The 21,406-nt window shown below is 44.1% G+C and overlaps 1 protein-coding gene across 1 annotated transcript in view; it reads right to left on the bottom strand.

Moving 5' to 3' along the window:
• RNASEH2B (ribonuclease H2 subunit B) overlaps positions 1 to 20,081 on the bottom strand; it is a 46,945-nt gene extending 26,864 nt beyond the window's left edge. The window contains exons 1-3 of the mRNA XM_040991457.1: positions 19,782 to 20,081; positions 5,246 to 5,317; positions 2,684 to 2,791 (exon numbers count right to left, since the gene is read on the bottom strand). Coding sequence (XP_040847391.1) covers positions 2,684 to 2,791; positions 5,246 to 5,317; positions 19,782 to 19,845 — 244 coding nt within the window. The 5' untranslated portion in view covers positions 19,846 to 20,081. The remainder of the gene's footprint in view (positions 1 to 2,683; positions 2,792 to 5,245; positions 5,318 to 19,781) is intronic.
• Positions 20,082 to 21,406: the final 1,325 nt, after the last annotated feature.

Here is a 21,406-nt window from a genome sequence, read left to right as displayed (position 1 = left end):
TCCTCTGTGGAATTCTCCTCCAGGCATCTCAGATCTACCCAAAGAAGTGAACCACAAGAGGGATTTTTGTAAGATGAAAAGATGAATGATTCTTCTACCCTCTCCAAAGCATATTATTTTGATTCCAGGGGAAAAAAATTGCACAATTGGCTTTACAAAGTCCAGGGTTCCTGAATCCATGGATTCAACCAATCACAGCTTGAAAATATTAGGCAGACTAATAAACATGGACACTGTTTTCCTTTAATATTATTCCCTAAATAATACAGTATGCAAGGGTCTTCAATTACAGAAGGAGCTGGTGTTATGGCACAGTGAGCTAGGCAGTGGCCTGGAATGCAGGCATCTATACGAGAGCTGCTGACTTCTACTTGACCTGTCCTGGGAGTTGAAGCCATTTACAAAGTGAACCGGCAGATGAAAGCTCTCCCTCTTTCTCTAATTTAGATTTTCAAATTAAAAATTAAAAAAAAAAAATCTTATGAAAAAAAACTTGCATACATTTCAATACTTTCTGAAACACATTTTTTACAAATCATTTCCCTTCTCTTTGAAAGGCAGAGAGACAGAGAAAGTGGGTTCTTCTACCTGCTGGCTTGCCCCTCAAACACCTATAAACAAGGCTGGGGGGTCAGACTGAAACCAGCAGCCTGACCTCAGTTTGTATCTGCAGGTGGGTGACAGGATCTCAACTACCTGAGCTATCATCTGCCACATCCCACAGTGCACATTAGCAGGAAGTCCGAATCTGACGTAGACTGAGGGCTTGAATCCAAGCACTTTAAATGGGATGCAGCATTGAAAGTGACATCTTTCACTGCTGTCCCAAACAGGCACCCATTCAACTTACCTTTAACTCCCACTTCCCATTAAGCTTTTGAAGTAGCTGAGTAATAACTACCTACACACAACATATCTAAACATCTAGACATGTACATAGGATGTATGCACATACTATGCCATTTCAAAGAAGTGACTTGAGCATCCTTGGATTTTGGGGAGTTCCTGGAAACAAATCCCTATCCAAACATAAACAAATTTATTTTCTAAGCAACCAATTTTACAGTTAGGAAATGCTAACCCTACATTATATTATGCATGCATCCATTTCATAGTAAGCAAACAATAATAAGTAATTTCACCTTGATAGCACTGAATTATTTTTAACAGGTATATGAAAATGCCTCACAGAAGCTCGAAGTTCATTTTTTAGGATGCATATATCTTCAGAAATTAGAAATGTTTTTCTAGCTCAAGAAACAATACCCTGGAGGTTATTCTTAAGATCAGCTCTTATGGGTTAAGTTAAAATAGAAGACAATGCTTAAAAAAAAAAAAGTAAGTACTTCCACTGTGAAGACTTCTCTAAAAATTAAATTCTGTGTTTTCAAATGACAGGGACCAACTCAAACATTCCAGAACAGACAATCAATCCCTGCCTCCCAATATTTCTCAGCTTCCATCTGGTTATTTCTGTGTCTTTCTAGCTGTATGCAGATGCAATACTGTCACAGGAGAAGCTGTGACCCTCACAGACTGCCCAGGGCTGCAGGCAGATGGCAACAATAATGAGAACCAATCTATGCTTCTCCCCTACCTGGCTGGACCCAGGTTGCCACTGCGTTTGGAGGTGGAGCATCCCTCAAGGTTCTCATGCATACATATACACAGAATTCACCATGAGCGATAAATGCTTCTCCTGGAATGTTGTAGAAGGCAGGCAAGCGGTAACACAGAGAGCCAACAGACAGCCAAAGGCCTAGGCAGAAACAGAAAGCACTTACAGGAAACCATGAGAGCGTGGGCAGAGGGCAGGTGCAGAACCTCCAACAGCTGCTCAGCACCTGGCCCCCACAAATCTTGGAACTTAAGAACAGGGTCAGGCGGGATCCTTCTCCCATCTGAGGCCAGAACTTCAATGGAGGTAGGAGGAATTCACATGGCAAAGAATCAATAAAGCCCTACCTTCTATTTTTCTACCATATTTTAGAAGCTATAAGAGTATCCACTTTAATATTTTAACAGGTTTTTTCTGTTCTTAAATATTTACTTTCATTTGAAAAATTTTACAGAGAAGCAGAGACACAGTCTTCCACCCACTGGTTTACTTCTGAAATGCTGTCAATCTGATGCTAAGTCAATCTGAAGCCAGGAGCCAGGAGCCTCTTCTGGGTCTCCGATATGGGTGCAGGGTCCTAAGCCTCTGGGCCATCCTCTACTGCTTTCCCAGGCCATAAACAAGCAGCTGGATCAAAGTGGAGCAGCTAGAGTTGGAACCAGCACACATATGGGATGCTGGCACTGCAGGCTGAGGATTAGCCACTGCCCCAGCCCCATATATCAGAATCCTTCAAACTTGCAGATCTTTTAAGAAAGAGTCCCTAGTCAACACAACAGTCCAAAGATAATCAAACTTCTGAATGAAAATGTGTGGGTGTTTTAGGAGGTCAAGGACAGAGGTTACCTTTGATGGCAGGAAATTTTAAACATTCAGTTCCTACCTGGACTCAGTCCTCAAATCATCTTTCCCTTCTCCTTGATTAAACCCTGCTGTGATGTGAAGGACAGCTGAACCACTGACTGGATTCCAAAGCAGCGGACACTCCCATAGCTCCATGTGTGAAGGATGACAAACCCCGATTGTGTGTTTAGCTAATGGAAATATATACAGTTAGTCACTCACCTGATTGAACTGATTGATTTATAAACCAAGAATGGTGTTTCTCCTTGAAAACTTTGATTTCAAACAGCTGCTGCAGACACATATTGAACAAGTACATGGCTCCTTCCCCTGTAAAAACAAATCTGCTTTTTATTTGCAGGTTTTCTCTATCACACACACACACACACACACACACACATCAAAAGACTACCCAAGAGTTCTGAGGAATGTTCCTAATATGAACATAAACATACATAAATGCACTCTACACAAACTGACTCCAAGGAAAGCTTATAGCTATTATACACATGCTTGTTTTCCAGCTCTGTAATCCTCATTGAACTTAAACCAAAGAATTCAAAAGTGCAAGTCATTTATCTTAACTGCTACAAGGCCTCTCATCAAATCCTCCATCAAATCAGGGGTGAAAGCCCATTCCTAAACTATCAAGACCTAATGCTCCAGCCAGATGATCTGAGCTGGCACATGGGACCCTGTCTCCAAGGCATCATGAGGCTCCCCACACTTGGGAATAAAAGGAGGACCAAGGCCAACTCCAGTGAAAAAGGCACAGCTTTACACCGTAGAGGCCAAATGCTTGCCCCATTCAACTGCAGGGATTCCTTTTTTTTTTCCCTTGGTGTAATAAAGGAAAGGATACACGAGTGGTGGAAATGTATGCCCACCTGCACATTCTATCTCTACAACCCGCAGATGTTTTCTTTCCCCAACCAAAGCGCAATCCCTGGAGTCAAGGATGGTAAGACTGAATCGTATCTCTACCACATGTGCCCTTGGGGAAGTTACATAACCCTTTCTGTGCCCTGTTTCCTCAACGGTAAAATGAGGGTAATAGCAAACCTACAGATAGAGTTTTCTAAGGGTTTACGGACAGAATATATATCTATTCATTTAAACAACTTCTGGCATATAGCAAATGCTCACCAAATACTAGACTTAAGTTGTTCAACTCTAATACGCCAAGCAGCATTTCTTTCTCTGATGTCTGTGAATATTGAGATAGAGATTTTGGAAGGATATTGTGGCTGGCTTTCCCTTCTATCCATATGTGTTAAATGCTCCAGAATTTTTCTGCTACCTAAAAGTTTTCTTGTAAAAACATTCCTCAGGCAAAACTAACAGTTCCAAATAATCAATGCCTTCAAATGCAATTTTCCATTGAGGAGGCCAGACCTTCTTTTCTTCTTTTGTTGCTTTTATTTATGTCTTTACAACAAAAAATGAACCCACTGGCATCCCTGCACTTGCACTGTTAGGAGTATAGTTGAGGAGATCACTGTGATTGGCCGTGTGAGATGTCTACTCAAACCCTTACGGATTAATGAAAAAGCTGTATTATCAGTGTCACTATGTGGACTATATTTAATGTTTGCCCCAAAAAAATAGAAGACAAAACAGAACATGTACTGCATGTACAGTTAGAATAAAACTACCAATAAAATAGGAATTTCTGTAATACACAATACTTATAATTTAAAAAACTACTATTCTCTATTAGGAAAAAAAACATACTTTTTTCTGGAAACAAATGTGGAAAGTAGAGTCAAAAATAAAAGTAATCCAAATTTTGGCAGGTTAAGTAGAAGCCTTCTGCTTTTTTACTCGAGTTGTTTATTTTACTTCAGAACATCAAATGAACACAAATGGAGGCTAATGTTGGATAACTACTCTAAGAAATATTGGCTTATAAAGTTCAAAGAAAATTAATCTGCTCTCAGAGAAATTTAAACACCACTTTTTCATTTCACCAGTAATCCTGATGCCTGAACAGTTCTGGAGATTACAATTACAAGAAAATTTCTAAATGTTTATACTGAACAAATAGTAATGTCACTGGCTTGCCTTATTCACCTGCCATTTGACTTCAAAAGCCAATCAGAAAGAAGACACGCAGGAAAAGAGTACAAGAGAATTTCAACACATTTGCACAATCAAAATATAAGTTTATTTTAGTACAAAGAATTTTGCAATCCATGCAGGCTTTTTTCATGATATGCATTTTCATGAATATTTGAGAACCGGCTGCACACTTGTCATTCACAACGTTCAAAGTTTTCCAGTTATTATCACCAGAGGGAAAGAAAGAAAACAGGAGAGGTGTAGATAGAAGAGGAGAGGGAGGAGAGGAAGCAGAGGAGAGGGAGGAGAGAGAGGAGAGGGAGCAGAGGGGAGGGAGCAGAGGGAGCAGAGGAGAGGGAGCAGAGGGGAGGGAGCAGAGGGAGCAGAGGGGAGGGAGCAGAGGAGAGGAGAGGAGAGGGAGGAGAGGAGAGGGAGCAGAGGGAGGAGAGGAGAGGGAGCAGAGGGGAGGGAGCAGAGGGGAGGGAGCAGAGGAGAGGGAGCAGAGGGGAGGGAGCAGAGGAGAGGGAGGAGAGGGAGGAGAGGGAGCAGAGGAGAGGGAGCAGAGGGGAGGGAGCAGAGGGGAGGGAGCAGAGGAGAGGGAGCAGAGGGGAGGGAGCAGAGGAGAGGGAGGAGAGGGAGGAGAGGGAGCAGAGGAGAGGGAGCAGAGGAGAGGGAGCAGAGGAGAGGGAGCAGAGGAGAGGGAGCAGAGGGGAGGGAGCTTACCTGAGCACGGACTAACCAGTTTGACAAACATGAGCCCGCTCCTCATCTTCTTTGCAGCATCTTTTACAGATTCTGAAAAGAAAAGGTGACTTTATAGCACCAAAAGACACTTGCTTTGCCGCTCAGCTACTTTACCTGTTTACCTTTCTTTTACCTACATTCATGGTTTTTCCTCCTAAATTTTTGCCTCAAGGAGGACACTGTGGCACAGCACCTTAAGGTCCAGCTGGGGATATCTGTTCCCATATCAACTTGCTGGTTCGAGTCCTGGCTACTCTGCTTTGGATCTGGCTCCTGCGAATGCACCTCAGAGGCAGAGGATGATGGCTCAATTACTTGGGTCTCCCAAGGAGATCCAGACAGGGCTCCTGCCTTCAGCCTAGCCCGGCCCCAGCTGCTACAGTCACCTGGAGAAACAGCGAATGGAAAATTCAGTCTCTCTCTCTCTCCGTCTTTCTCTCTCTCTCCTCTCTCCCTTTCAAAATAAATCAGTCTTAAAAAAAAAAAAGCCAGGTTTTAAGCAAATTGCCAACTTTTCTAAAGTGAAGGTAGAATTTCAGGGAATCTTGATTTATTTCTCTGAAGAGGAAGCAGGGCTGTAGATGGCCTGGGTTATAAGCTGGACTCAGCTATTAAAGAGCGTTGCCTCTGTGAGAGCCTTAACTTCCTGTGTCAAAGAACACGTGCCTCCCAAGGGATCGAAGTTGTAACAGTCAAATAGAAACGAAAAATAAATAAGATATATTATTGACATTACTATTCAAATTAGGAAGTAGGTTATTTAAAACAGTTCACAGAATGAAGGGAACTTGTGTGTGTTTTTTTTTCTGCTGTCCCCATTCCCTTTGCTGCATTTCAGATCCTCATAAATGTAAATACAGCCAACTATGCTGATAAACTGGCTTTACTCATCAATGATTAAAATACAACATCTTTTGTTAAGTCAGTAATGACGTTAAATTTTAAAAGGAAAAACAACCTCATTTTGCTTTTCAACTGAGATGGAGTAGCAGGAATTGGATGTACCCTGTGCCTAAAACAACGGAGAACAAACAAACAAAAAAAGCAAATAACAGACAAAATATATGAAGCAACCATTATTAATTTTCTGAGATTTATTTACTTTTATTGGAAAGGCAAATTTATAGAGAGAAGGAGAAACAGAAAGATCTTCTATCCGCTGGTTCACTCCCCAAGTGGCCACAACAGCCAGAGCTGAGCCAATCTGAAGCCAGGAACAAGCAGCCTCTTTTGGGTCTCCTACATGGAAGCAGCATCCCAAGGCTTTGAGCTGTCCTCCACTGCTTTGCCAGGTCACCAGCAGGGAGCTGGATAGGAAGTGGAACACCTGGGACATGAACTGATGCCCATATGGGATCCCAGAGTGTTCAAGGTGACGATTCAGCCACTGAGCCATCATGCCAGGCCCATGAAATGACCATTCTCAGGACACTGGATGCTGAGTCATGCAGGACACTGACTGCTGAGGGGCAGGGAACAAGGTGGGCCCTAATGGTCCCTGCTTCCTGCCTTGAGGGAGCTTCTGTGTGGCACAGAGAGACCCCAAGGATAGTGGGGCTGACCCCTGAGTTAAAGGGAGATGGCTGAGAATTCTATACAGACTGGCGGAGGTGGCTGCAGCCAGCACTCAGGGAAGGAGACAGTGATGGGGAAAAAACATATCAGACTTCTATAGCCAAGTTGTGTTTGAGTGTTTCATGGAGCAGCATCAGTGCCCACATGTGATGAAACTCCCAGCCAAACAGACGGTCCAACGTTGACACTCACTGAGACATCACTGCCCTCACTCAAGGGCCTGGACTGCACCAGACAAGGAATCACTCTACTGCCACCCACATGGGATACCTAGATGGAGTTTCAGTCTTCTGGCTCTGGTCTGACACAGCCGCAGCCAATGCAGCCATTTGAGGAGATGGAAGATCTTTTATACTGTCTCACCTCACCCCCTCTCTGTAACTTTGCCCTTTTTACATAAGTAAATAAATCTTAAAAAAAGAAAAGACATAAAGAGATTAAAAACATAAGAATCTCTGTGTTTATCATGCTAACTAATCAAAGGCCAGAGGAAGCATTCACAGGCTAGTAACAGAGAAGGACGATCACCACGGACAGGGGCAGTCCTTTCACGCAGAGAGAAGGGCCAATTAACCAGAGAACTAAGAGGACTGCACAGGCTAAGATGTTTATGCATCAAATACAGAGCTGCAAAAAGCCCAAAGCAGAACATCGGCAGAACCTTTCAGCCCACTCCTCCCGGCTGGCAAGCACTGATCTGCCCTCCAGCTCTATAATTTTGCCCTTCTGAGTTTTACATCACTGGAATCATACAGATTCAATTTCAAGAATCTCTTGAAAGGCTTCCCTTTCTGCAATCTACTCCAAATAAGAAAACAGAATATAAAGGATAAGGCTTGCCCTGTTGAGAACTTTTCCTAAAGGCGAAGGGGAGCAGTGGTGTCTCCCCTCCCTGGCTGTTTCTCCGTTTCCTGGCATCTCAGGCCCCACTGCATCCTCAGGCACAGAAGAGCCCACTGACTCTACAAGAGCCATCCAACCCTTTATCTGGCTTCACTGCCATGAGAATTTTTTTTAAGAAACTTGGTAAATTATTGCTGACGTTTATCTCCTTGGTTTCAAACAAAATTTTGAATGCGGTGAGTTACACATTCTCCTTCATCCTTCCCATTTCTCCGGAGCTTAACATAATTACAAATTTTAAATGCCAAAAGTCTGAAAAATGTATTTGTAATAACTCTCCAAGGAAAGCCACGCTTCTATTTTTCCCGTGAAGAGTAGTAAATCCAGAGGATTAGCTATAGCCTAAAATGTCAAGCTAAAAGAACTTTTGGAATTACTAACTACAAATAAATACTGACATTAATGTGCTATGCTGCAAATGCCAGTGTTCTCTGAAATATGCTTTCGGATATAAAAATATAGATAACACTAAAACGTCTGTGTAATGGAGGAAAAATATATGCATTTTTTACAATGTACAGACAATATGCTGTTGGACTGAAATTATTAGCATAGAATTTCAAGTGGGACACTGCATTCAAGTCGCTTTGCCTGTCTCACTACACAAAGTCATCTCACCTGCCCACTTCACTTCACTTGCTTATTCATCATTGACCAGCAAAATTTAACACAGCCCCTTGCCCATTAGGAAGCTCCATGAAAACACAGGCCTTCCCTCCACCCCAGGATATGTTTATTCAAAAGGCAGATTGTTAGAGACAGAGAGAGATCTTCTATCCACTGGTTCACTCCTCAGATAGTTACAATAACCACAGCTGGCTTGGGCTGAAACCAGGAGCCTGGAGTTCCTTCCCAGTCTCCCACACGGGTGTGGGGACCCAAACACTCGGGTCACCTTACAGTGCTTTTTCCAGGGCATTAGCAGGGAGGTTAACTAAGCATAACCAGATGCCCATATGGAATGCCAGTGTTGCAGGTGGTGCTTTACCCACTATGTCACATCACGGGCCCCAAAAACAGATCTTAAATCAAGTAAACATACACACCAATGCAGATCAAAAATGTAACAACTGCTTAGAAAAAGAAATGCAGAGAATATGAAAAGAATTTTATGACACGAGACATACAACAGATAAAGTCTGGCAAGACTTCCTGTACCTAGCGCTGTTTGAGCGCTGATGGCTATGGAGTCAAGGAAACTATGCATTTGTTTCACCAATTAAATCCTCAGCCAGCCAGTGAGCCAAGGCCAGGCCTCAGGAAGGTTGTTTTGTTTTGTTTTGAAATGTGTTTTGTATTACCTAACAATTGTGCACAAGTGTGGGAGACAAGGATGGTATTTTGACACACATACGCAACGTGTGATGTTCGTAACAGGAAAATCACTGTACTCCTCATTAAACATTATTATGTTGGAAAGATTTGACATCTTTTAGTTACTTCTTAATAATCTGCCAACTTTTCAATATTTATTTATTTATTTATTTTTAAAGGCAGCAAGAAACAGAAAGACAGAGAACTTCCATGCCTGGTTTATTCCCCAAATGCCTATAACAGCTAAAGCCCAGGAATTCAATCCAGGTTTGCCACATGGCCAGCTGGGACCCAATCACTTGTTCCTTCACTGCTGCCTTTCAGGGTGTACATTAGAAGGAAACTGGCCTCCGACAAGGAAACAGCACTCAACCTCAGGTACTTCAGCACGGGAGCTGGCTGTCCCAACTACATCAAAATTGTTTTTCCAAACACTGACCCTCCTTATGGCTGCTTGGAAACACACAGTAAAGAACAATTAACTCTTGTCATCCTATCGTGCTATGGAACTGTAGAACTTATTCCTCCTATCTGTGATGTTGCATCCATCAACCAACCTGTCCCTTATCCCTACCCTCACTGACTATTCAATTTATTTCCTGCTCTAATCTTCACCTCTTTTCCTTCTGCTGGCTTTGAATTTGGTTTCCTAAGGTGGAATAATGTTGCTCAGTTGCAAGCTTTCTAATTTTTAAAAATACAGGCATAGATACCTATATATTTTTGCACTAAACACTATTATCTACATCCCCTAAGTTTTTATGTTGCATTTTATTATTACGAGGTACTTTCTAATTTCCTTTATAATTTCTTTCTGTGACCTGTTTACTTAGAAGGCATTTTATCTAATTTCCACATATTTGTGAATTTTCCCAAATCTCCTTCTGTAATCGCCTTCTGTTTTGATTTCACTGTGGAGGACAGATTTTGTAAATTTGTGGCCCATCACGTGTTATGTTCACATTTGCTTTAAACAAAGATGTATTCCACTGCTGTTAAGTGCAGTGTTGCATTGTTGTCTTAGTTTTAGTTGGTTTATGGTGTAAGTAACACCTTTTGTTTCCTTGGTGAACCACTTCCTACTTGTTTTATGCATTAGTTATAATGGTATCTTCTTAGTTATACTGATTAGCTACTGATGTCTCCCACTATTTTTATTTAATTGTGTTTTCTATTCTGTCAGTTTTTGCTTCAGGTATTTTTTGGACTTGTTTAATATTTTCCTGTACAAAGTTTTCCTGGTCTTACAGTTTGTTTGCTCTCATCTGGTTACTGCTTACATATCTTTCCCTTCTTTCACTTCTTACCTATTTGTGCTTCTAACTCCAAAGTATCATGTAGATAACAGTTGGCTCATGGAGTTTCCCCCTTTATTCTGTCAAGTTGTCTTTTAGTAAGATTGCTTAATTTGTTTATACTTTAATGTTATTGAGCAGGGAGGGCTTATTTCTTTCACAATTTGTTTACTTTTTATTGGAAAATCAGATTTATAGAGAGAATGAGATACAGAAAGAAAGCTCTGTGTATTGGTTCACTCCCCTGAATTTATCCTATTTGGAGTTTGTTATACTCCTAGATATACAGATTAATGATTTTTAAGATACAATTTGGTAAGTGTATGGCATTAATTCCTCAAATATCCTCTTTCCTCTCTTCTCTTCTCTTTGGGACTCCCAGTATATACATACATCGGTATGCTTGATGGCATCCTACTCAGAGGCTGTAGTCACTAAACTCGCCTGAACAATCTTCAAGCCTGTTAATCCTTTCCTTTGCCAGTTCAAATCTTTTGAGCCTACTAGTGAATTTTTCATTTCAGTTATAATACTTTTCGATGCCAGAATTTATATATTTTATAATTTCAATCTCTTTGTTGATACAATTTGGTGAGAATTCATTGTCATACTTTTGATTCTTTAGACAGGACTTACTTTATTGTTTTGGCTATATTTTTAACAGCTGGTTGGAATCCCTGTAGAGAGGGTAGCATCATAGCATGGGGGTTATGCCATCGCCTACAATGCCAGCATCCTGTATGAATGTTGGTTTGAGTCCCTGCTCTTCTGCTTCCAATCCCACTCTCCACTAATGCACCTGTGAAAGCAATGGAAGATGGCCCAAGTCCTTGGGCTTATACACTCATATGGGACACCCAGAGGAGTTGTAGGTTCCTGTCTTCGGCAGGGCCCAACCTTGGCCATTGTGGCCATCTGGGGGAGTGAACCCGCAGATGGAAGATCTTTTGCTCTCCTTCACTTTCTCCTCAGCCTCTTTCTGTCCCTTTCAAGTAAACAAATAAATAAATCTTTTCAAAAACACCTTTGTATAGTAAGCATATCATCCCAGCTTTCTCAGACACAGATTCTGTTCACTTAGGTTAAGTCTGTCATCTCAGCTACACTTTCCTGAATCTCATATTCATTTTCTTTTTTCCTTTAAAAAGTAGGTATTTGAAGTAACACAATAATAAATGTGGCAATTCTAGAAACCAGACTCCATCTGCTGAACTCCCTCTCGGGATTTTATCTTTGCTGAGTTATCTTCCTGGGCTAGCTCAGTAAAGTCTGTACTCACTGTAAGAGGCAGCCACAGATGTCCCCAGACACTTCACAACCTCTCCTAACTTCTGCTGAGCAGCTGTGTGTTGGGGCAAGCCTTCAACATGCAGAGCCTTTAAACTTCTGTCTTAGTTTTCATATGTTTTCCCAGGCCCTCAAGGTTAGTCAGAGATGAGCATCTGAGCCCCCCGTCCCCAGGTCCTTTCCTGGCATCCACACACAGTCCTGCACATCCAACGTCTTCTAACTCCCCAGGAGTACAGTGGCGCTCCTCAAGGCTGCTCTGGATGTCTTGTTTCGCGCATCTTCCCTTTACGTTTTTGGCCAATGGACACTGCTCCCTCAGAAACCACAACGTAAACAGTTGCCACTGGTTGTTTTTAACAAATGCCTTGGGCACAGGGCTTTTCACTCAGAAACACCTCTTAGCTGCGTATCAGGTCAGATAATGTCCTGCCAATGAGGCTTTCCAGGGACCTGTGAGACTTGTCAAGGAGGAACATGGCTCTGCCATGGCACTTTCTGAGAAGCTGCAAGCCAGTCCATTGTGTCCTGCACTTGCAAGGCTCTTGTCTTCCAATGCTCCAGCTTTGCAAGGTTGTTGGTTTTCAGGGCCACTCCAAAGTGCAGGAGACGGGGCTGGGAGCAGCTAAAGTCAGGATGCTACAAACCCTGCTACATCAATACAATAGCTGTTCCTGAGAAAATATCCATGAGATTGTTGGAAATCTTCAGCGAACTTCAAGAGTTCTGAAAGGTTGATTTCACCCATCTTTGCTCGTGTTTGTATTGATATTTTGGAGGGAGCGATTTACCCATACTGCATTCTGAAGGCTTTGTATGAGAAAAATAACCCATATTGCTATGACACCTCTGATAAATTTCTTAATCTATACCTGGTACAATCACCAAATAATGTGACTATAAGTTAAAGGTCCTATTAGAATAGAGTTTTCATTTGAATTTGGAAAACCATGAGTTGTCCCATGGTCTTGCTCCTTGCCCATCAGGCTTAGCAGTATCACCCATTTTCTAATTTCTACTCTTCTACCTGTTCCTAGCACAACTGAGTAACTGTTAAATTCACAGGAAAAAAAAAAAAAGATTCTGCTTTTAGGGTAATGGAAAAGGGTCAGAGAGAGAAGGAATGTGGGGAAGGGTCCTTGTCTACAAACCAATTTTTAATCATAGTCCATTCTAGAATGTCAGCACAGACAGAACACTAGGTCTACAATCCTAGAGGCCCCCATTCCAATCCCAGATCCCCTTCTTACTCAGCAGTGCGACCCAGGGCACAAGACTAAACCTCTCTGCACCTCACTTACCTCACTTACAACATGAGCTTAATGACTCCCACTTTATAGGATGTTGTTATATTAAAACGAAATGCAATGCAAAGTGCCTAGATCATGTCATAAACACTCAATGAAGAGTCAGCTTCCCTTCTTTGAACTAGGTAGAAAAGTCAAGAATCTCAAGGCAATGTTAAGACCAAACTGTAACTGCCATCAATTCCAAGATGCTATGTAAAGGTGTAGCAATTAGCCTTCCAAGAAGGGATCTGCTGTGTCTTTGTGAAAAACCCAGAACTCAATGCATTTTTATGTGTAAAACCTAAGATAATGCAAAATATCCAGCAGAGCTTTGGACACTTGTGAGGGATAAGCTCAGTAAATGTAACATGAATGCACTGTTCCATTTCAGAAAATACCCAATAAGAAATGACAAAATCAGGCTTTGATACTTAAAGCATCCAAGTTCTGGCAAATAGATGTACAAAATGCTCTCTTCCAAAACTATGCTGAAAGACAACATTCCACACTCTGTTCTCAAGAGCAATAAGCTTTGTATTTTTCTTCTTTTGAAAGCTTTTCTCTTATGTCATAAGTGGATATAAGTTATACTGGCTAAAAGAGTATTTTTTGCAAAAGGAAAACAAACAAACAAAAAACAGGCGAACCAGAAGCAGGTAGCAGAGGTAGCGGTCTTGCTGGCCATCCCAGCTGCTATAGCTTGTTAAAGCCGATCATCCCATGCCCCACTCTTCCAGGTCCTTTTATCTGACTCCTAGCAGAATGGGCTCTCTGTTCCCTGTCACAACAGCAAACCTGCCCTCTGCTCATTCACCTGATCTGCACGTTTTAACCCAAAATGAAACCGTGTGTCACTTTCCTGACATTTGAACTTTAAAGAAAAAAAATATATATAAAAGAGGTAACTGTGTCCAAAGAGTGTGAAGTAAAAACTAGCAGCTCACACGTGCGTACGCTTGACCACTTACTGCCTCCCGCGTACTATTCAGGTCTTTTAAATAGGTTATATGACGCAGTATTAATTCCCACCATCTTCCCCCCTTTGGATAAAAAAATACCAGTGGTCAATGGGAGAGCCAAAATTTAAAGTTAAGCAAGAATTGTCTCAGGGTCAACAGCCTAAACTTGGATACAGTAAGGGAAACTCTTCATCCCATTGGTCTTAACTCAGAAAACACACCACAGCTCTGCAGCACACTCGTTATCTTGAAAGGACTGTTCCCCTATGATTCACATATTGCAAACAGTCTTCCCTATCCTGTGCTGTGCTCCCAGCTTCGGAATCAGAAGGCACAGCTGGTCCACTTCAATCCAGCTGGCACACCGCAATGGTGAGCCTTCAGAGGATACAGAGAAAGAGGCATGAAGAAAACATCTAGTGGCAGAAACAGATAAAGTAGGGGCAGGTGATTAGCTATATCCCACATCAGATGCCTTCCTTTGAGTCCCATCTCTGCTTTTGATGCAGGCTCTTGCTAATGCACACCCTGGGAGACATCAAGCATTGATTCAAGGTGTGTGGTCCTTGTCATCCTGAACTAAGTTCCTGGCTCCCAGCTTTGGCCTGGCCCAGCTCTGACCCTTGCAAGCATTTGGAAAATATACCAGTGAATGACAGTACTATTTGTCCCTCTGCCATGCAAATGAATAACTTTTAAAAATTAAATTCGATAATTCCAAGTTTGATCAACGGCAAGAAAAGTTGATCTTCCTATTGGGGTTATAATGTTCCTTGCAGAGAGCTGCATATATCTTCCCAGTTATCTGTGACATCTCAGTGTTTTAAAATTAGGCTATGCAACAGATTTAATCACTCTGTAACTCCGAAAAGTTAAGTCATAAAGTCAGCCAAATGGTCTATTTGTTTTCATGCACCGACTCTGTAGTTGTACAGCTGATGAAGTTATTTTTCAACTGGCTTTTTAAAATTTGGCCACGCTTTCCTATCCCCTTCTGTTGGTTAAAACAAACTTCTCATTTAAAACTCACAGACATAAGATGAACGCAAGAGCACACCACCTTGGTGCCAAGTGTTCTCATGACTTGGACGCTCTGGACGCGTGCTGGGGCCCTGTTTGCTTCTTGGCATGTGAGAGATGAGCACTGGAAAAACGCACATTCTCTTGCAGGTGTAGAAGGAAGTACAGACGCCAAAGCACCACCACCAAGGCTGCCCAGGTTTCTTAGGAAGATCAGGTGGAAGAACCACAAAAGATGAAGAGACCACCCTGGTGCTCACACAGTACTGCCTTCACAAATGGCCAGGTTCACTTGCTCCACATTTTGGATATTAGAATACGGCCAGGCCTCTGGTTCCTTCCTGCTCAGCTACCATGAAATTCTCCTTTTCAAGGTACCAGCACCTTCCAGGATTGTTAGTGTTGCCCGAGACCAGGTGCCTTCCTTTCCCCAGAGGGTCAGCACTAGCAGCACAGACGGGGTTGTCAGGCCATTTTGAAGAGTTTCAGACTGGAGCTCAGAAGATGAGGCCTGCCTGGCAGACTCCAAAGAGTGGATGTGGAGTCCAGCACCCAGTCTGTTTTTCACCAAGGAGGAAGCAGTTGGAGGAAAGGACGTTAGCACTGAGGGAAGTACAAACCTGGGACTTACTGTTGCTCCAACGCCCTTGGTTCCTTGAAACCACCGTGCCACCACCCGTCCCCATCACAAGGCCGGCTGTATGAACCTGTTCCAAAAACGCCTTGAAAGGGCTGCAGCAGGTCTTACAACACACAACTCGGATGCACTGACTCTATAGCTTAAAACTCCAAGGCAGATGTGGGGGCATTCAAACTGGTGTTCTGTTTAAGGCCAGAATATCAGGGAGTTGCAGGAGGCTACGGTTACCCTCCCAAGCTCACTCTGCCTTGAGCGGCTTTCACAGCATCCTGCTTTGCTGACGTGCCATTGTGGCTCTTTGAGTTCATCTTCACCTCGGCTGGACCTTTCTGTATGTTCGATCTTTATCCCCCTTTAAAAGAGAACCCATTTTAAATATGCGCTGCCCATCATGCAAAGCAACCCTTACTTAGTAAAGTTGTACTGTAACTGTACAAGGCTCATCAATACCTGAAATGTGACCCATAGATTTTGTCAACTTTGTTCAGATCAGAATCTAACCCACTTGCTCTTTAACAAATCAATGTAACTGTCAGATCCGATGTAGAAATAAACAGTAACACATACTACTGAGTGTTTGGCATCACTGTTAAGTCATAAATACATAGTGAAATAAAAGCAGAAATGGAAATATCTGACAACACAGAATTAATTTTGTGACACATACAACACAAAGACTGAAAGGAACTATCTCAAAAATTGTTCTTTCTGAATGGCAGCATGATGGGCAAGTATTTTTTTTCCTTCTTTTTGTTATCACTGAAGTTTCTATCCAAGATAGGTATGACTATTTTAATTTTTTAAAAAGATGTATTTATTTTTATTGCAAAGGCAGACAGAGAAGAGGAGAGACAGAGAGGAAGATTTTTCCATCCACTGATTTACTCCCCAAATGACTGCAACACCTGGAGCTGAGCTGAACCGAATCCAGAAGGCAGAATCTGTCTCCAGGTCTCCCACACGGGTGCAGGGTCCCAAGGCTTTGGGTTGTCCTCGACTGTTTTCCCAGGCCACAAGCAGGGAGCTGGATGGGAGGTGAGGCTGGCCAGGATTAGAACTGGCACCCATATGGGATCCCGGCATACTCAACACAAGGACTTTGGTTGCTAGGCCATTGCGCCGGGCCCAATTTTTAAGAGTTTTTGAAGAAAACAGTGGGAGAAAAATGCAGAACTAACTGCAAGACAGCAATAAAAAAGCCTAAAGCTTTTTTACTCCACTGGGAAAGACAATCCTGCCCAGAACCAGCATGATCATTGGGGATGCCCCATCTGAAGGTGCCTTCAATGAGCATCCCAACTGGCTAAGGCAGGCAGCACTAGGGCTTCTTACCCGCCTTGGGGAGCAAGGCACAGTCTGCCTCCCAGCAACCGGCCAGTACTGATGCTACCTCTGGGGAAATACATAACAAATACAACCTTTCTGAAAATACACTTTAAGATTTATTTACTTATTTGAAAGTCAGAGTGAGAGAGATCTTCTATCTACAAGTTCACAACCCAAACGGGCGCAATGGCTGGGGCTGGACCAAGTTGAAACAAAGACCCAAGAATTCTACCTAGGGCCTTGCACCTAGATGGCAGGGACCAGAGCACTTGAGCCATCCTCTGCTCCTTTTGCAAGCATTATATGGGGGAGCTGGAGCAAAGAGGAGCAGCCTGGACTAGAACTGGCACTCATGTGGGATGCCGGGGACACAGGCAGCAGCTTAACTTAGTGCTCTGCATTTGTTTCCTGGATAAATCCCTTTAAAGTTCTGCTGCTCTGTTGGCCAATGTACTCACTTTCCAGGACCCAGGGAGAGTTCTTCAGACCCAGCAATTTTCTAAAACTGAGTACAGGCTGCTGCCACCACACAAGAGGGACTTCAACAAGTTCATGGTACTAAACAAGTTTATTGCAAAGTATTATGTGAAAATGCATGGATTCTAAAAAACGTTTATACCAAACAAAACTTACCTTTTAATTTCATATCCCCACAAACTTACAAAGTACCCTTGCATGTTTTCAAAGCTTTAAGGAAACTGTTCTTGTTTATGAAGGGCCTAACTTCACCATAGGCATGGTGTTCTCTTGGTCCAGGGCAGCCAGGCTCCAGCCAATGCATGCCTCACTATGTGGGCTGACTTCCCCTCTGCAGAAACAACAATACATCTGTGACAATGGGCCTTGGACTCTGATCCTGGAAGTTCTGACCCAGTACATGCAGAGCTAAACCTGTGTTTGGCCATGTCCTCATCCCACACTAGCTCCCCAGAGCTGATCCGCACTCCAGTGGGGTTCCCGGGGACAGTGCCCAAACCAACAGCAGCAGTGACAACTGCTGGGATCTCATCAGGAATGCACACTCCCAGGTCCCTGCTCAGGATCTCCTGGAAGGGGCTCAGTGGCCCCAGTAATCCACCCTAACTGGGAGAATCACAGCAGGGCTTCTATAGCCACCAACCTCCGCCTGCACCCTCACAGCCTGTAGGTGGCGGTACAGGCCGGCTTAAGAATTACAAGGACAGAGGCTCCAGTTTGCAGGATTGCAAAGCGTGCTCTGCCAGAGGCGGGCAGCAACCATTCCATCAGCTCTTTCACAGCCTGAGAGCCACCACCCTCTCTACACACAGTATTTTTAAAGGTCACACCCCAGCAGTTGATACACAAAATCTATTACACTCAGGGACCCAATGAATGCTTCATTCTTTTGAGTTTTTTTGTGCTGATCACAGTGAGGACACTTTAATGGAGATCAGAACAAGAAACTGAACAAACAGCAGCTGTTGTGGATATCTGAATGATAACAGCAATACTTGATTCTCACAGATTGGCTAGTTTTTCCACATTCTGCTAATGTCACTGTACTGGGGTGACCAAAGCCGGAAGAGAGAACGTTGAGGAGGCAAAGCCTTTTGCTAAACTCTGCCCAAACCTGAACTGTGCATTAGGCATTTCACCATGGAAACCGCCCTACCATTCCCATTCCATCTTCCCACCAACCTGTCCGGGTCCTACACTGCTGGTGAAAACCCACCTGGCTATTACACAACAGCATAGAAGCACCCAGACTCAGCCATCTCACTTTAGGAAACAGAGAAATGAGTGCCTGTGTCTGCCAGAAACCTCAGAAAACCGTGTTCTACCAAGTCTATTGCACAGCAGTTATCTATGGAACTCATCCAAGGGCTCACCCCCAGCAGTGGAGATCCACATTACGGATATCCACATGACAGAGCAAAAGCAGCGGGGAAACCCCAACCAGCCACCCAACCCAACCACTGCTACCAGCCAAGGCCAGGTACAGACAGGTACACTTTGAACCAAGCAGGCACAACCACAGCTCAGAAAGTTCTGGATCACTGGGGAACCTCACATTCAAAATTCATACCCTTTACATAGAGGAGGGAGAGTTAAAGACTCAAGCAAACGACACACTCTACAGACAGAGCCATTTCCAAGACCTATCAGGTTCCTATGATACAGGAATACCAGTCACAGTGAGGTGGCTGCAAAAGCACCCGACCCCCAGTATCTCAGATTAAACAAACACAATGCGCATGGGGTTGTTCTTCCCACTGCTGCACCCTCAAAAGGACCCTCCCTAAGAGGGTCAAACCTTGTCGCTCTAGATTCCCCCATTCCCATCCGGCCCCTCCGGTGACCCCTTCTTTTGTGGTCCTGGCTGCTCACCATCCCCAAGCCCCAGCAGGCAGGAGGTAAGGCCTAGCTCTGGCCAACCAGAAGTAACTCTGGAGCACTCCTAGCTAAGCTGAGCCTCCAGCTGCCCTCCTGCCTGGCCACCCCAAGCCGGTCCCAGGACGCAGTCTCCAAAGTCAGGCTAGGCCACCTTGGATCCCTGATGCACCTAATGGATCCCAGAGGCTGGGCGGGCTGCCTGGTGGAGCGATTCAGAGTTAACCCCAGGGCGGACACCGAACACCTGAGACCCAGCACCCACAGGGCCCTGAAGCTGCAGAAGGGCGCTCGCTCCCTCTCTGCGCTTCTTCCGGGTCTGCACACCGCGCCTGGCCCGCCATAGGCCGCGTGGAGCCGTGATGCAGAGCCGGGCAGCTCGGCAGGAAGCCGGTCTCGGGCCCGGGGCAGTGCGCGGGGCGGCCTGGAAGCGCGCGGGGCGGCCTGGAAGCGCGCACGGCCGCGGCACCGGGAGCGCCGCACCGCCGAGCCCGCCCCCACGCAGCCGCGGGCCGGGCCCAGCGCGCCACCGCTCCGCGCGAGGGGCGTGTTTACCTGGGATCAAGAACACGTGCTGCCTGGCGCCCGCCGCGTCCCCGCCGTCCACGCCCGCGGCCATGGCTGCGCGCGTCTTCCCAGGCCCGGCACCCGCAGGCCGCAGCTCGGCACCTGAGCGCGCGCCGAAAATGGCGGGAGGAGAGGCTGTTCCGGGAGGCGCGCGCCGGGCCCCGGAGGCGGCAGGGCCGAGCCGCGGCGTTTCCGGGAGAGTTGAGCGCGGGGCCGGGCAGGTGCCCCCGAGCCGTGCCACGGGAGCTCTCCTCCGCCGGGGCTGGGCGCTTGCCGTGCCACTCAGCCGGAAAAGGGGACTTCTGCTTTGTCTGTACTGAGGAAGCACAGCAAACTGCTGAGTCCGCGACTGACCGAAATGTTCAAAGTGATCAATTATGCTTGTTTGGGGACTCCTCAAACTGACTTGAGCAAACCAGCCTCACTTAGGCAGTAACCTGGGGCCCTCCCTGGTAAGTTGACCGGTCTCAGTTTATTTTAACGAATTGCAAAGGAGCATGAATAATAAGTGAGGACACACTAAGTGTGCATTTTAGACTGCGTGGACTTCGGTTTAATTAATGAAGCACTGAAGGACAGATACCGTGTGTTGTCTTTGTTACATCAACCATCATGCAAAATACAAAACAGACATAGGTGAGCATATATAAGCACATATTCTCCTAAATGAACTGTATAATGCAGACTAGTGTGCCAGGAAGTGAAGATACGTTGCAGTAAGCATCCCTATTGTGAAATAAAACGAGGACTTCAAACGAGGACTTTCTTGTCAATATGACACTACATTTGGTACCTTGATCTATACCTACAATGGCAGGTTACACTTCAGTAAAATGATAAACTAGAGACTTAATAAAGGACTATCCACCACTGTGATACTATGGGGGGAGAATGAAGGGAAGGGAGGAATTCCTACAGCTACAAAACTATCATGGAAAACAACAATAATAGCATTCTTAAAAAAAATAAAAGAAGCAGACATCTCTCAACATTTTCCATTTGACAAAGGCTTTACTTTTGTAAAGTCAAGCCATGGCTTCGGGTAAGGAGAGCAGGCCCTAAGGACAGCCTTTGTCACACCCAGATCCTAAAGTCACTTAGACAAGGCCCGACCCCTTTGTCATGGTGACATGTCAGTGCTTTGTGTTGACATTCTTAACAGATTGGTGTGTGTTGCACCTGCCAGCAGTCCTCAGAGCAGCTTAACCCTCACCACCTAAAAAGTACACAACAAAGCATACAAAATATGAATGTATTGTAGAGTTCTTTGCAATATGAAAATTAAGACACCTTAAAGGCAATGTTTAAAAATTTAGTGTCATGAAGTGAAGTGGGGGGAGGTTAAGCTTTTGAAAAAACTGTTAATTGAAAAAGTAAAGGAAAACATGGTTTTTAAGATGAAAAAGAAAATAAGTATATTTTAAAGAATGTCTCTTTCTTACTCAAATCTCCAACAGGTTATTGATAATTTGTACTTTGAGACTTCACATGCAAATACAAGTTCATGATACTTGCTAGGACTTTTTTTTTAAAGTGAGAGAAGGCTATGCATAATTCCTATGAACTTTGCTTTTCTTTCTTTAAGCTTGTAAACAGATACTTTTGACAGTGGT

The sequence above is a fragment of the Ochotona curzoniae genome, unplaced genomic scaffold, assembly GCF_017591425.1.
Source record: "Ochotona curzoniae isolate NIBS_2020 unplaced genomic scaffold, NIBS_Ocur_1.0 contig_64, whole genome shotgun sequence".
In the NCBI taxonomy this organism is placed as follows: Eukaryota; Metazoa; Chordata; class Mammalia; order Lagomorpha; family Ochotonidae; genus Ochotona; species Ochotona curzoniae.
The sequence above is the reverse complement of the archived record's forward strand: the minus strand, read 5'-3'. Positions and strand labels throughout refer to the sequence as shown.